General features: G+C 46.9%; 1 protein-coding gene across 1 annotated transcript in view; it reads right to left on the reverse strand.

Moving 5' to 3' along the window:
- Positions 1-4,982: 4,982 nt before the first annotated feature.
- LOC147091461 (uncharacterized) overlaps positions 4,983-16,603 on the reverse strand; it is a 76,139-nt gene continuing 64,518 nt past the window's right edge. Inside the window, exons 8-9 of the mRNA XM_085976806.1 lie at positions 7,261-7,346; positions 4,983-6,140 (exon numbers count right to left, since the gene is read on the reverse strand). Of these exons, the coding sequence (XP_085832932.1) occupies positions 6,054-6,140; positions 7,261-7,346 (173 nt within the window). The 3' untranslated portion in view covers positions 4,983-6,053. The remainder of the gene's footprint in view (positions 6,141-7,260; positions 7,347-16,603) is intronic.

The following is a 16,603-nucleotide window of genomic DNA, read 5'->3' on the forward strand; positions in this document are numbered from 1 at the left end:
TGAAGTAACGGCGATATATTTCCAAGTCAGGGTGTGTGACTTGGAGGGGAGCTTGGAGATGGTGGTGTTCCCATGTGCTTTCTGCCCTTGTCCATCTAGGTGGTAGATGTCGTGAGTTTGGGAGGTGCAGCCGAAGAAGCTTTGGCTATTTGTTGCAATTCATCTTGTAGTTGGGACACACTGCATCCACGGTGTGCTGGTGGTGGAGTGAGTGAATGTTTATTTTGAGGGATGGGGAGCCAATCAATCAGGCTGCCTTGTCCTGGATGGACAACGGGGGGCAATGGTGGGGGAGGAGCTAAGCACGATTAAAATCACTAAGGAGATGGTACTCAGTAAAATAATGGGACTTAAGGCGGACAAATCCCCCGGACCTGATGGCCTACATCCTAGGGTCTTGAGAGAAGTGGCGGTAGGGATTGTGGATGCATTGGTGATCATTTCCCAGAACTCCCTGGACTCAGGAAAGTTCCCGGCAGATTGGAAAACTGCTAATGTAACACCCTTATTTAAGAAGGGAAGAAGACAAAAAGCTGGAAACTATAGACCAGTTAGCCTAACATCTGTGGTTGGCAAAATGTTGGAGTCCATTATTAAGGAAACAGTAACAGAGCATTTGGATAAACATAATTTAATAGGACAGAGTCAGCATGGTTTTACGAAGGGGAAGTCATGTTTGACAAATTTGCTCGAATTCTTTGAGGATGCAACATACAGGGTGGATAAAGGGGAACCAGTGGATGTAGTGTATTTGGACTTCCAAAAGGCATTTGACAAGGTACCACACAAAAGATTACTGGTCAAGATAAAAAATCACGGGATTGGGGGTAATATACTGGCATGGGTGGAAGATTGGCAATCTAACAGAAAACAAAGAGTTGGGATAAATGGTTCGTTCTCGGGCTGGCAATCAGTAACCAGTGGTGTTCTGCAGGGGTCAGTGCTGGGACCCCAACTCTTTACAATCTATATTAACGATTTGGAGGAAGGGACCGAGTGCAACATATCCATGTTTGCCGACGATACAAAGATGGGAGGGGAAGCAGTGAGTGAGGAGGACATAAAAAACCTGCAAAAGGACATAGATAGGCTAAGTGAGTGGGCAGAGATTTGGCAGATGCAATATAATGGCCCAGTAATTCCTGTCACAACGCATGAGTACGGACGGGGTACTCACGCGTGTGCCAGGAGGAATTGCCAGTTTTCAGCATGCACAGCGCATGCGCTGAAAACCGGCATTTCCTGTCCTCTGACCCAAGGGGTTAAGAGGCTGAACGCATGCGCGGTATTGGGCAGCGCGTGCGACTTGGATTTCCTGTATTTTTACAGATTTGCGCATTTGTAAAGGGCTGGTTTTTACGCATTGAAAAACCACACGTAAGTACTTAGTTTTACAGGTAAGTGGTATTTTAATACAATTTAGAATTTTTTTTCCCACAGGTTTATTATTTTAAAGAATCTACAGTAAGGTAAGTTTAGTTTTAGACCCTATTTTTTAAAAATTAATTTTTTTCAAAAATTTGATTAATTGTTTAAAATAGTTTTTTAAAGTTATTCATAGTTAATTTAATTATTGGGATGCTTTTTAAAATGTTATTTAAAGTTTAAGTAGTGTTTTGGGGTGCCGTACTTTTCATGAGTTTGACAGTCTTTACTATCAAACTTATGAATGAAGTTTCCCCTCCCCTGATTGGCTGAACAGTGCTCACCTGATCCCAGCCGGCACATCGCACTAACTGCGCCGCTGGGTCAGGTTAGCACAGCGCGCCGAGATCAGAACCTGGCCACTGACAGGAAATCCACTGCGGGCCAGGTTTCAGATGTCGGCGCGCCGGGTAAGTGCACATCGGGGGCTTGCACGCGCGGCAAGCCCCCGACAGGAATTACTGGGCCATGGTTGGAAGGAGTGAGGTTATGCACCTTGGCAGAAAAAATCAAAGAGCAAGTTATTATCTAAATGGAGAGAAACTGCAAAGTGCTACAGTACAAAGGGATCTGGGGGTCCTGGTGCATGAAACACAAAAAGTTAGTATGCAGGTGCAGCAGGTGATCAGGAAGGCCAATGGAATCTTGGCTTTTATTGCAAGGGGGATGGAGTATAAAAACAGGGAAGTCTTGCTGCAGTTATACAGGGTATTGGTGAGGCCACACCTGGAATACTGCGTGCAGTTTTGGTTTCCATATTTAAGAAAATATATACTTGCTCTCGAGGCGGTTCAGAGAAGGTTCACTCGGTTGATTCCGGAGATGAGGGGGTTGACGTATGAGGAAAGGTTGAGTAGGTTGGGACTCTATTCATTGGAATTCAGAAGAATGAGAGGCGATCTTATCGAAACATATAAGATTGTGAGGGGGCTTGATCGGGTGGATGCGGTGAGGATGTTTCCACTGATGGGTGAGACTAGAACTAGGGGGCATAATCTTAGAATAAGGGGCTGCCCTTTCAAAACTGAGATGAGGAGAAACTTCTTCACTCGGAGGGTAGTAAATCTATGGAATTTGCTACCCCAGAGAGCTGTGGAAGCTGCAACATTAAATAAATTTAAAATGGAGATAGACAGTTTCCTAGCAGGTAAGGGAATTAGGGGTTACGGGGAGAGGGCAGGGAAGTGGACGTGAGTCTAGATTCAGATCAGCCATGATCCTATTGAATGGCGGAGCAGGCCCGAGGGGCCGTATGGCCTTCTCCTGCTCCTATTTCTTATGTTCTTATGTGTCCAGCTTCTTGAATGTTTTTGGAGCTGCTCTCATCCAGGCAAGTGGAGCGTATTCCATCACACTCCTGACATTTGTCTTGTAAAAGGTGAAAAAGATTTTGGTGAGTGACGTGATGAGTCACTTGTCGCAGAATACCTAACCTCTGACCTGTTCTTGTACCCATATTATTTATGTGGCTGTTTCAGTTAAGTTTCTGGTCAATTGTAACCCCCAGGACGTTGATGGTGGGGGATACAACGAAGGTAATTCCATTGAATGTCAAGGGGCTGTCGTTGGACACTCCCTCGTTACTTGCCACCTATCAGCTCCAGCCTGAATGTTGTGCCCTTCTTGCTGCATTTGGGCACGGACTGCTTAGTTCTCTGAGGAGTTGCAAATGGCAGTAAACTCTGCGCAGTCATCAGCAATCATACCCACTTATGTCCTTATGATGTACGGAAGGTCATTGATGAAACACCTGAAGATGGTTGGGTCTAGGACACTGCCCTGAGGAACTCCAGCAGCAATGTCCTCGGGCTCAGATGATTGACCTCCAATAACCACAGCCATCTTCCTTTATGCTAGGTATGACTCTAGTCACTCTTGCAATATTTGGAAACGAGCTGGAAAGGAGAGCAGGATTCACATTGACTACTAAGATCAGCTTACGGGCGAGCTGGGTAACTGGGTGGAGGCCTGCAGAAAGACAATACAGAGTGGTCTGTTGAAGGAACGCCAGGGACTTCATTCCCCATCTGAAATAGACCGAGGCCGAATCAGGTCCATTCTATTGGCATTGCTGGATGAACAATGACTGAGGTCAATCGAGTTCACCTTCTCCGATCCTGGTAGGCGCAGGATACAACGATAATGCAGTTGTTGATTAAGTGCAGCAATCAATCTCCTTTCAATTAGCTTACAACAGACCCAAACATGAGATGAGTAAACCCCCCAGTGGTGGAGAGCTTTGGGAAGCATAGTTCCAAAGTCACCAGTTCCTCCAAATCCCCACTACACTCAATTCAATTCAAATCGCTTTATTGGCATGACAAGTTACATCTTATGTTGCCAAAGCATCGGAAAACATTCATGTTTGTTCACAAAATACAGATCTATCCATACAGTGTATAAACAGATATATCCCTGAGTGTATAAATATACTTTCATATAATTTATATATACTCTTATCTTATCTTTAGTGGTTGTCCCTCTGTTTATGGCAAGCTGTAACTCAACGCATGTCATGCCTCAAGTTACTCATACACTATCCGTGAAAGAAATCTCCGTAAAGTGCAGGGAATATCTCCTTCCTACATGTCCCTGGGGCGCCTGTTCCATAGACTGACCTACTGCTCGCTGAAATAACAATAGCCCAGATTCATTTGGTGGTAAAATAATTACAAGGCTAATGGAATATTGGCCTGTATCTCAAAGGGGGCTGGAATACAGGGGTGGAAGTTTGTGCTACATTTGTATGAAGCTCTGGTCAGGACCCATCTGGAGTAACTGTGTTCAGTTCTGGTCACGGCACCTCAGGAAGGATATATTGGCCTTGGAGTGGGTGCAGCGCAGATTCCCTAGAATGATACCGGGGCTAAAATGGGTAAATGATGAGGATGGGTTGCACAGACTAGACTTTTATTCCCTCAAGTGTATGTAGAAGATTGAGAGCTTATCTAAATGAGGAGTTTAAGATGATTAAAGGAGTTGATATGGTAGATAAGGAGAAACTATTTCCCCTGATGAAGGGAATCCAGCACAAGGAGGCATTACAGCAACAATTGGAGCTAGGCCGTTCAGTGGTGACTTCAGGAAGCACTTATTTAGACAAAAGTAAGTGGAAATCTGGAACTCCCTCCCCCAAAAGAACTGTTGGGACTGGAGGTCAATTGCAAAATTCAAAACTGAGACTTGTATTGGGTAAGTTTATTAATGGACATGGAACCAAGGCGGGTCAATGGAGTTAAGATACAGATGGGCCATGATCTCATTGAATGTGGGAACAGGCTCGATGGACTGAACCACCTACTCGTGATCCTATGTTCCTATTAACTCCTTGAGTGAGATGGATTGTCCAAGGTGTCCGCACTGAGTGGAATACAATGGAGCAGCACGAGGTTCTGGGAATGCGGGACAGGCCCACCAGTTACTGTAGAATTCCATCTGATCCCAGCCTTCATCAGTCACCTAATAGAGAGCGTTCCTTACCGGAAAAACACAGGTTTGTCATGATCAGATGATCAAGCCAGTTCTCCAAGATGAATAAGCTACTTGAAACGTTCAGATTAAGAGTTCATAGATTTATTGAGCATACAGAGCATACACTAAAAAGATCGGGCTTACAAAGACACCCGATGATCAGCGACTCAAAAGCATTACAGTTCTGAGCTCAGTATTCTGGCCCTTCAAACCATTGCAATCCAAATCCTCATTACCGTCTGCCACTTTATTCATACGTTTGTAAGCTACAGGTTTTCTTGTCTAAATGTCCATCAATGGAAGTTATACAGCCCTGACCATGTCTGGCTCACGTGTGCAGTTTTCCACCTTTACACTACAGAATGGTGACCAATGGGTAATTTTACAACACTTCTATTGATTGACGCGAGTGAAGATGGAAACAACTCGCTTTCCACTTTCTCAGGAATAAAACTCCAGATAAGGAGAATCTCACAGGACACGCCCCTTAACAGTAACTTCAGTTAATAAAGCTGGTTTCCTTACTTTTTCCACTGGGCTCATGAGCACGGTATAACTTATTTACTTCGTTATGTTATCAAGCATTTAGCTTTTGTCACACATTATCGCTATTCTACCAAATACAAACTTTACTTATAATTAAATGTTTGATTCTGCAAAGTCCGGAAGCAACTATTTCCCCCACTCTGCTGAAACCCCAATTAAAAAGTTGATATCTACCCGGAGATTCTCCTTTTACCAGGACTATCTGTTGCCCTTACACCTGATATCAGTGCTGACAGCTCCCTGAAGCTTAGGATCCTCTACACAATGGTAGATCTTCAATGAAATTCCCTCATTAAGCAGGAGATCACTTCCTCCTGAACCGGGCCAGAGCTGTCGGGTCAGCCTTGGTTCAGCAGTCCAGTGGTCACTACTTAAAAATGGGATGGTATTTAACACAGCAAAGGCTACAAGCTCCCACAGCCCTGCAGTATGAAGAGGAATCAGTAGCGATATAAGAATAGCACATGTCTAGTTGGAGATTAACCCTTTGCTGAGAGTTTCCATGGGCTAAACAAGTTGAAGGTGAGGCAGAGCCGTAATCGAGCGAGGCTGTGAAACACACGGAGACGGGCTCACGGGCTCCGGGCACTCGCTGACACGGTCGGTCGCCTTCATTCTTCCACAACCGAGCACTCAAAGTCATCTGCACTCAAATCGAACTCCTCGTTTGCACATTGATCCTTCAACATCAGCTTAACCTGCATCACAGACAGGAGAAAGGATGAGTGTTGCAGCAAGGATGGGGAGGGAAGTGAGATCGACAGAGAAAGATAGAGTGAGGCAGAAAGAGAGTGACAGTGTATGAGAGATAGAGAGAGAGACAATGACAGAGAGAGACAGAGAAAGAATGAGATAGATAGACAGCGAGAGACAGTGACAGAGAACGAGAGATAGACAGAGATACAGTGTATGAGAGAAAGTCAGGGACAGAGAGATAGACAGAGAGAGACAGTGACAGAGAGAAAGACAGAGACAGATTGAGTGGGAGAGATAGAGAGTGTGTTAGAAACAGAGAGAGAGAGATGAGAGAGAGACAGATACAGAGAGAGGTCGAGACAGAGAAATAGAGTGTATGAGAGAGAAAGACAGGGACAGAGTGATAAAGATAGACAGAGAGAGACAGTGTCAGAAGGAAAAAGAGAAAGATAGAGACAGCGAATGAGAGAGACAGACAGAAAAATTGTGTATGAGAAAGATAGAGAAAGATAGACAGAGAGAGACTGCGAATGAGAGAGAAAGGCAGAGATAGATAAAGAGGGAGTGTGCGAGAAACAGTGAGAGAGAGACAGAGAGAGAGAAAGTGAGAGACAGGGGAGAGAGAGACAGACAGTGAGACATAGAATGGGAGAGAAACAGAGAAACAGCGACATACAGAGAGAAGAGACAGATGGAGAGAGAGAGAGTGACAGACAGAGGAAATTATCGACAAAGCGAATTGATCTTACCCTCAGCAAGCCATTCAGCCCCTCCAGCCTGTTACACAGGAACAGGAGGACGCCATCCAGCCCCTAGAGCCTGCTACACAGGAACAGGAGGAGGCCATCCAGCTCCTAGAGCCTGTTATACAGGAACAAGAGGAGGCCATTCAGCCCTTCCACAGCCTGCTACACAGGAACAGGAGAAGGCCATTCAGCCCCTCGACCTGCTATTTACCACAGCCCCATGAATGAGGTGGTCTGGGTGACAGAATGATATCCAGAGGGGGAAGTGGAGCTGGTTACATATCTGATGTGTTGATGGCCATCAGTGAATTCAGACAGCGAGAGGGAGGATCTGTTGTCGCCCTGTGTTTGCTCTCAGTTCAGTGCAGTCTCTCACCCTCTCCACAGCGATACTCTTCGCTGTTTCAGCATCGAGTTCTGTCATCGAAGTGATCTGCACATCAATCCGCTGGTACTGAATATCTAAAAACAACAGGCACAACTTCAAAAGCTAAACACGCTGAGAGTTCAGCGCAGGTCACGGGATGTATTTAGAACTCTTGCTCCCCTCTATTCCATGCTCTCTTTCATAGGTTTTTGCATTCGCTCTTTCCTTTCCCTCTCTTTTATTCACGTTTTATCTCACCCCTCTTGTCTCTATTCGACTCTCCCTGTATATTCGTTCTCTTCCCTCCATTCTCTCGTCTGCTTTTGTTCCCTCTCCCGATGTGATGTCACCACTTGCTTCGAACAGTGCTCAGTTATTACATCCAACTCTTATCGAAATCCTCATACCACACCTCTCAGTCTCCTCATCCAACTGGCCCCGGAATCCTCATCCCAATCCTCCCAGTCGGCACATCCAACTCCTCTCAGTCTCCTCATCCAACTGGTCCCGGAATCCTCATCCCAATCCTCCCAGTCGGCACATCCAACTTCCCTCAGTCCCCTCATCCAACTGGCCCTGGAATCCTCATCCCAATCCTCCCAGTCAGCTCATACCACACCTCTCAGTCTCCTCATCCAACTGGCCCCGCAATCCTCATCCCAATCCTCCCAGTCGGCTCATACAACTTCCCTCAGTCTCCTCATCCAACTGGCGCTGGAATCCTCATCCCAATCCACCCAGTCGGCTCATACAACTTCCCTCAGTCTCCTCATCCAACTGGCCCCGCAATCCTCATCCCAATCTACCCAGTCGGCACATCAAACTCCCCTCAGTCCCCTCATCCAACTGGCCCCGCAATCCTCATCCCAATCCACCCAGTCGACTCATACAACTCCCCTCAGTCCCCTCATCCAACTGGCCCCGCAATCCTCATCCCAATCCTCCCAGTCGGCTCATACAACTTCCCTCAGTCCCCTCATCCAACTGGCCCCGCAATCCTCATCCCAATCCTCCCAGTCGGCACATCCAACTTCCCTCAGTCTCCTCATCCAACTGGCCCAGGAATCCTCATCCCAATCCATCCAGTCGGCTCATACAACTCCCCTCAGTCTCCTCATCCAACTGGCACTGCAATCCTCATCCCAATCCACCCAGTCGGCTCATACAACTCCCCTCAGTCTCCTCATCCAACTGGCCCCGGAATCCTCATCCCAATCCACCCAGTCGGCACATCCAACTTCCCTCAGTCTCCTCATCCAACTGGCCCAGGAATCCTCATCTCAATCCACCCAGTCGGCTCATACAACTCCCCTCAGTCTCCTCATCCAACTGGCACTGCAATCCTCATCCCAATCCACCCAGTCGGCTCATACAACTCCCCTCAGTCTCCTCATCCAACTGGCCCCGGAATCCTCATCCCAATCCACCCAGTCGGCTCATACAACTTCCCTCAGTCCCCTCATCCAACTGGCCCCGCAATCCTCATCCCAATCCACCCAGTCGGCACATACAACTCCCCTCAGTCTCCTCATCCAACTGGCCCAGGAATCCTCATCCCAATCCACCCAGTCGGCTCATACAACTCCCCTCAGTCTCCTCATCCAACTGGCGCTGCAATCCTCATCCCAATCCACCCAGTCGGCTCATACAACTCCCCTCAGTCTCCTCATCCAACTGGCCCCGCAATCCTCATCCCAATCCACCCAGTCGGCACATACAACTCCCCTCAGTCTCCTCATCCAACTGGCGCTGCAATCCTCATCCCAATCCACCCAGTCGGCTCATACAACTCCCCTCAGTCTCCTCATCCAACTGGCCCCGGAATCCTCATCCCAATCCACCCTGTTGGCTCATACAACTTCCCTCAGTCCCCTCATCCAACTGGCCCCGGAATCCTCATCCCAATCCTCCCAGTCGACGCATACAACTCCCCTCAGTCTCCTCATCCAACTGGCCCCGCAATCCTCATCCCAATCCTCCCAGTCGACTCATACAACTTCCCTCAGTCCCCTCATCCAACTGGCCCCGCAATCCTCATCCCAATCCTCCCAGTCGGCTCACACAACTTCCCTCAGTCCCCTCATCCAACTGGCCCCGCAATCCTCATCACAATCCACCCAGTCGGCACATCCAACTACCCTCAGTCTCCTCATCCAACTGGCCCCGGAATCCTCATCCCAATCCTCCCAGTCGGCTCATACAACTTCCCTTAGTCTCCTCATCCAACTGGCCCCGGAATCCTCATCCCAATCCACCCTGTTGGCTCATACAACTTCCCTCAGTCTCCTCATCCAACTGGCCCCGGAATCCTCATCCCAATCCACCCTGTTGGCTCATACAACTTCCCTCAGTCTTCTCATAACAATTCCCTCAGTCGCCACATTCCACCCACTTCAATCTGGGCATCCTATTCCCCTCAGACACTGCATCTCACACCCCTCAATCATTGCATGCAATTCCCCTCAGTCTCCCCGTGCAACACCCATTATTCTCCTCAAACACGGTACACTCAGTAAGAGACTGGATGAATCTGAGAGACATAGGGTATCAGCAGTTACATTGATTGAACAGTGTGTTTAGAATGGACGCCAAAAGGCAGATACCTGAGCTTACAGGCCCCCCACACAAAACTGTTCAAAGATTCAGTCTCTGAGGAGGCCTCCTGATCCGGGCCGGATAACGCCTGTCAGGGGTCTCTGGTTCTCGTTGCTGGGGTGACTCATCCATTTGATCTCCTATGGATTGAACATCATCATGTACGTTCGAGTCTGAGGTAGATGCTACAGGCTCAATAACTTCTTCAACTGGTGTCTCTGCCGTAGACATGGGGTCAACCCTTGTTCTCGATTCCACAAGTTGGTCAGCATGACGTCGTATTACGTTCTCTCCAATGTCTACCGTGTACATCAAGGATCCTTGTCGGGCACGAATTGTTCCGGATTGCCATTTATGGTTGTCCTATTTCGAAACTCCGAGTGGCCTTGTTATTTATGTGCTGGAATTGCTTGTTTTCGACTTCCCTACGCACATTGGGTTTTAATAAATCCAACCGGGACCGCAACCTCCTGTTATAGAACATTATGGCAGGGCTTTGATTTGTCACTGTATGCGTGGCGTTTCGATATGCCATCAGGAAATTGTCCACCTTGTGTTGTAGTGGAATATTGTCTTCGCTCATGGCCTTTATCGCCTTTTTGAACGTTTGTACAAATCTCTCGGCCAACCCATTGGTAGCCGGATGATATGGGGCAGATGTATAGTGTTTCACCCCATTCTTTTTCATGAATTTCTGGAATTCTTCTGACACGAACTGTGGTCCGTTGTCTGAACATATTTGTTCCGGCAACCCATTCCTTGCAAATATGGTTCTTAGAACTGTGACCGTTTTTTCAGAGGTAGTGGTCGACATCTTAATCACTTCTGGCCATTTAGAATGTGCGTCTACCGCTATCAAAAACATGGAATCCATGAATGGACCTGCAAAGTCGATATGCACACGTTGCCATGGGGTTGAAGGCCATTCCCACGGATGCAGCAGTGCAATTGGAGGTGCGTTTTGAACTTTTTGGCACCCTGAGCAGCTTTTAGTCAGATCCTCTATTTGTTTGTCGATACCTGGCCACCACACATAAGCCCTAGCAAGGCTTTTCATCTTGACTCCCCCCAGATGACATTCATGCAGTTCCTTCAGAGCTCTCTCCCTTAATTTAGGAGGAATAATCACCCTTGTTCCATACATCAATGTTCCTTGACAGACGGACAGCTGTTCTCGTCTGGCTGAGAATGCTGGTAACAGTGGGTCGCCATGTGCTGGCCATCCCTTCACTGTCAAATCATAGACCCGAGACAGTGTCGGGTCGTTTTGGGTCTCTCTCTCAATACTCGCATTGGTGACTGGTAAGCATTCGATGATGGTCGAGTGAAATATCTCGACAGGGTCAACTGCCGGTGCCTCTTCCACTGTAGGTAGTGGCAGGCGCAACAGCCCATCAGCATTACCATGTTGCTTTGTACCCTTGAATTCGATATCATATTGATGTGCCCCTAGGAAAAGGGACAATCTCTGAAGCCTCTGCGCTGTCATAACCGGAACACCCTTCTTAGGGTTAAAAATGGAAACCAACGGCTGGTGATCTGTCAGCAGCGTAAACTTTTGGCCTTGCAGGTAATGGTTAAATTTCTTAACTCCCCACACGAGGCTGAGAGCCTCCCTATCTATCTGAGCATAGTTGCGCTCTGCGGAGGTCAATGATCTGGATGTGAACGCGACTGGCCTTTCCAAGCCATTTGGCAACTTGTGTGAGAGCACTGCCCCGATACCATATGGAGAAGCATCACAAGCTAAGCGAATAGGCAGCGTTGGGTTAAAGTGAGCCAACACTTCCTTAGAGGTGATCAGTGCCTTGCTTTTTTGAAAAGCCCGCTTACAATCCTCGCTCCACTTCCATGGTACTCCCATTTGCAAAAGAGTGTTCAGCAGGTGTAACACCGTGGATAAATTTGGAAGAAACTTGTGGTAATAGTTAATCAACCCAAGGAACGACCTCAACTGGGATACATTTTCCGGAGCAGGAGCTTTCACAACAGCTTCGATCTTGTCAGGTGACTTATGGAGCCCCTCCTGGTCAATGACGTGACCGCAGTACGAGATTCGCTTTTGAAAGAACTCACATTTCTGACGATTAACTCTGAGTCCATATTCTTTCAATCTGGTGAGCACCTGCTCCAAATTCGCGAGGTGCTCCTTATCATCATCTCCTGTAATCAGAATATCGTCCAGGTAGCATTGTGTGCCTGGAATTCCCTGCAATACCTGCTCCATGGCCCTTTGCCAAATCGCTGGAGCCGATGCCACTCCAAAAACCAGTCTATTATACCGATATAAGCCCTTATGTGTGTTGATCGTGAGATACTGGCATGACACTTCATCAACTTCCATCTGTAGGTACGCCTGCGCCAGGTCTATCTTGGTGAAGTGTTTCCCACCAGACAGCGAAGCGAAGATATCTTCAATCTGCGGAAGCAGATATTGCACCGTGTGAAGAACCGGATTAACAGTGATCTTGAAATCGCCACAGATACGAACCTTCCCAGGTTCCCCCGGCTTGTTGCTCAACGAACGCTTCATGACGGGAACAATGGGTGTGGCCCATTCACTCCAGTCCACCTTTGACAGTACTCCTGAACGTTCTAGCCCTTCCAGCTCTGCTTCCACAGCAGGTCGTATCGCATAAGGTACCGGTCTGGCTTTGAAAAATTTTGGGCTTGCATGTTCTTCAACCTTGGTGTTTGCCGTAATTCCTTTCAGTGTTCCCAATCCCTGTTGGAACACCTCCTTAGCATCGTCCAATATTTTGGACAGTCATTTAGGTTTGATGTCGTCCTCTTTACAGGAATCTACAGTTAGTGCTTATATGGAATGCCAGTCCACATTTATTCTCCGGATCCATTCCCATCCCAGTAGTGGCGGACCTCCATCAGGTAACACATACAAGTCCATTTCCTGACTTTCTTTACCATTGTAGATCACATTTACCTTTACCTTTCCGATGGGGTATACTCTTTGCCCCGTGTATGTTTTCAATACAATCTCCGTATCCCTCAGGGGAATGTGAGAATAACCTTTTGTAATCTTGCTTATTCATGACCGTCAATGCCGATCCAGTGTCCAATTCCATCTTCACTTGGACTCCTGCTATCCAAAGCATGACCCAGATAGTTTGGTGGTCTGCTGAGTTACCCACATTATGTATTTTTAGACAACCCAGTTCCTTACTGCTGGAGTCTGAATCCATCTTCTGTTCATCCGAACTGTTCTCTGTCACCTTGTGTACTTTTTTGTACTTCTCCTGCGGTGACTTTTTGCTGCTGGTCTTCTTTCCTGACCGGCATACTCTCGCTATGTGACCAAGTTTGCCACATTGCCTGCATTCTTTATCTTTGAACCAGCACTGGTTCTGGTCATGCGTTGTCCTTCCGCAACGATAACACTTTACTGCGCCCAATGCCATTTCATTGGTGCTGAATTCCAATGGCCTTTGCTGCATTTCTGCAGTGCCTCGTGCTGCTGCCTCGTGCGATGCTGCAATGCTGAAAGCTTTGTCCAGCGTAAGATCCTTTTCCTCCAGCAGTCGCTTCTGGGTTCCTTCCCTTAGGAGCCCACACACAAACTTATCTCCAAGTGCGTCTGCTAGTCCTGTACCGAACTGACAGTACTTTGATAACTTGTGCAGTTCGATTAAGAATTCAGCGTTGCTTTCCTCTTTAAGTTGAATTCTTTTGTAGAATTTAAATCGTTCCGCTATCAGCAGCGGCGTGGGGTTTAAATGCTCTTGCAGGATAATAACAATATCCGTGAAACTCTTTCCTACTGGTTTACCTGGTGTTACAAGGTTCCTTAATAACCCATACGTCTTCGCACCCATCGAGTTTAATAGGGTTAGTGCTTTCTTATCCATCGGTACCTCATTCGCTGTACAGTAAACTTCAACGCTGTGATAAAAATGCTAACTTCCGGGAAGTTATGTCATCACTTCCTGTGAACTATGAACTATGAACTATGAACTGTGTAATTACCTCACTTCCTGTAAATGTCACTTCCTGTTGGACTGGTATAAATACTGGTCTGTTCAGTATTGTAAGAGGCTTCTACCAGAGGCATGGTAAAGACCTCTCTTGTATATAGTGTGTTTATAAGTTACTTAAAGCTTACTTTAAAGTTACTTGATGGTAAGTCTCCTTTTTCTTACATCAATTTAAGTAACTTAGTATTTACACTGACAAATACTAGACCTTCAGACAAACTCGGAAGTTAAGGATCCAGGGAACCACCCATCATGGAGAAAATCCTTAGACCTATTCGTCTGGACTTGGACCCGAATACACCAGCAGCTGGCAGGGTATGGAAGCATTGGTATCGTACTTTTGAGAATTTTCTGGATGAATGTAAAGTGGATGCTCCTGCTAAATTGAAGATACTTGTCAATTATGTGACCCCAAAAGTGTTCGAATATGTTGATGACTGGGATAATTACGAAGAGGTGATTCGGGCACTTAAGAAACTGTATGCGAAGACCCCAAATGAGGTCTATGCTAGACATCTACTGGCCACAGCCCGACAAGGGCCAGGGGAATCAATTGACGAATTCCTGCAAGAACTTCGCAGGCTCAGCGTAGATTGTAACTTTCAGGCAGCCTCAGCTGAGCTGTACCGCCAAGAAATGATTCGTGATGCTTTCATCTGCGGGATTGCCTCTCCATTTATACGCCAGCGTCTACTAGAAAGTAAAACACTTGAGCTACAAAAAGCTTTTGAACTAGCTTGTTCACTGGATTTGGCAAAGAGAAATGCAGACCTCTATCAGCTGCCCAGATCTCGATCTGCTGCTGTAGCTGCAACCAGACAATTCAAGCGGTCTCAGGTGAACCCTATCATGGGGGAATCTAATTCTGATAATTCTGATGAAGAAGAGGAGGACGACCCCACTTTAGCAGCCTCTTGGCAATCTAGGAAGGAATGCTTCTTTTGTGGAGATGCTTTTCACCCTAGGAAAACCTGCCCTGCTCGCAATGCAATCTGCAGTTATTGCGGGAAAAAAGGACACTTTGCTAAAGTTTGCCTATCAAGGGCCTCTACGAGGGCCAATCCAGCTAAGGCCTACCGAACTGCCCCAATTAGGGCCTATCAAGATGCTCCAGCTAGGACCTATCAAGCTTCTTCTCGAGCTCTCTCCCGAAGAAGCACACCGAGAGTTTTAGCCACTCTCTGTGCAACGACACCAATTACAGCTGCTTGCCCACAGAACCTGTCTCAGGCAGCCACAAAAATTTCAATTAAAGGGCATACCTTAGATGCCTTAATTGACTCAGGAAGTACTGATAGTTTCATTAAGGAACAGATTGTTGCGAAATTGAAACTACATGTCTTCCCATCGGACCAGGCAATTGCGATGGCCCAGTCATCACTTAATACCAGAATCTCCGGCTTTTGTGTTGTTGATATGACACTTCATGGTCGTATGTATCCCTCCACCCGACTTTCAGTGCTCAAAGACTTATGTAGTGATCTCCTCTTAGGGCTGGACTTCCAAAAACAGCATAAGAAACTCACCATTGAGTTTGGTGGATCCAAACCCGGACTTACTATTTCTAATATACCATCTAAATTACCATTTTGTGCATTATCAGCAGCTTCACTTGATGAACCCTCATTATTTGCCAGTATTCCGCCTCAATGCCAACCGATAATAACGAAATCGCGGCGCTTTAATCAGGGAGACCAATCTTTTATTGCGGCTGAAATCTCTCGACTTCTAGCAGAGGATATCATTGAACCATGTTCGTCGCCCTGGCGGGCTCAAGTCGTCATTGTCAAGAACCCTCTAAAACCTCACAAACAGCGACTATGCATCGATTATTCGCAAACCATCAATCAATATACCGACTTGGACGCCTACCCATTGCCACGCATTGATGATATGGTTAATAAACTGGCCGAATACAAAGTGTTCTCAACTTACGATTTAAAAAGTGCCTATCATCAGTTACCCTTGAAGGTCTCAGATAAGCAGTACACAGCCTTTGAGGCTAATGGACGGCTGTACCAATTTCGTCGCCTCCCATTCGGGGTTACTAATGGAGTGGCTGTCTTTCAACGGGCAATGGATGGCCTGGTTAAGCAGGAAAACCTAAGGGACACTTTTCCCTATCTTGATAACATTACCATTGCAGGTCACGATCAACAGGAACACGACTCCAACCTCCAAAAATTTCGGGATGCCCTCCATCGCCGTAATTTGACCCTGAATGAATCCAAATCTGTTGAGTCGCAACCGACCATCAACATCCTTGGCTACTGCGTAGGCAATGGTATCATTAAGCCAGACCCAGAAAGACTTCGCCCGCTCCAAGAGCTCCCGTCACCTAAGAATCCGGCTTCTTTACGTCGGGCTCTCGGTCTGTTTGCATACTACGCTAAATGGATTCCTCATTTTTCGGACAAAATCCAACCCTTGCTGCATGCTAGATCATTTCCACTGGGAACAGCGGCTGTTGCAGCCTTTAACCTTCTCAAAAAACAGTTGGAGAAAGCGGCTCTTCACTCCATCGATGAGAATCTCCCTTTCGTGGTTGAATGTGATGCCTCGGAGGTGGCGATCTCGGCTACTCTGAATCAGGAAGGTCGTCCTGTAGCATTTATGTCCAGGACCTTACAAGGTGCCGAGCTACATTATCCTCCGGTTGAGAAAGAAGCCACAGCCATCATAGAGGCAGTACGGAAGTGGAACCATTTTCTAGCTCGCCAGCATTTTACATTGATCACGGACCAACGATCAGTCGCCTTCATGCTCGA

The sequence above is a fragment of the Somniosus microcephalus genome, unplaced genomic scaffold (assembly GCF_052327205.1).
Source record: "Somniosus microcephalus isolate GS21.2 unplaced genomic scaffold, FLI_Smic_1.0 unresolved_chr3, whole genome shotgun sequence".
Taxonomy (NCBI): Eukaryota; Metazoa; Chordata; class Chondrichthyes; order Squaliformes; family Somniosidae; genus Somniosus; species Somniosus microcephalus.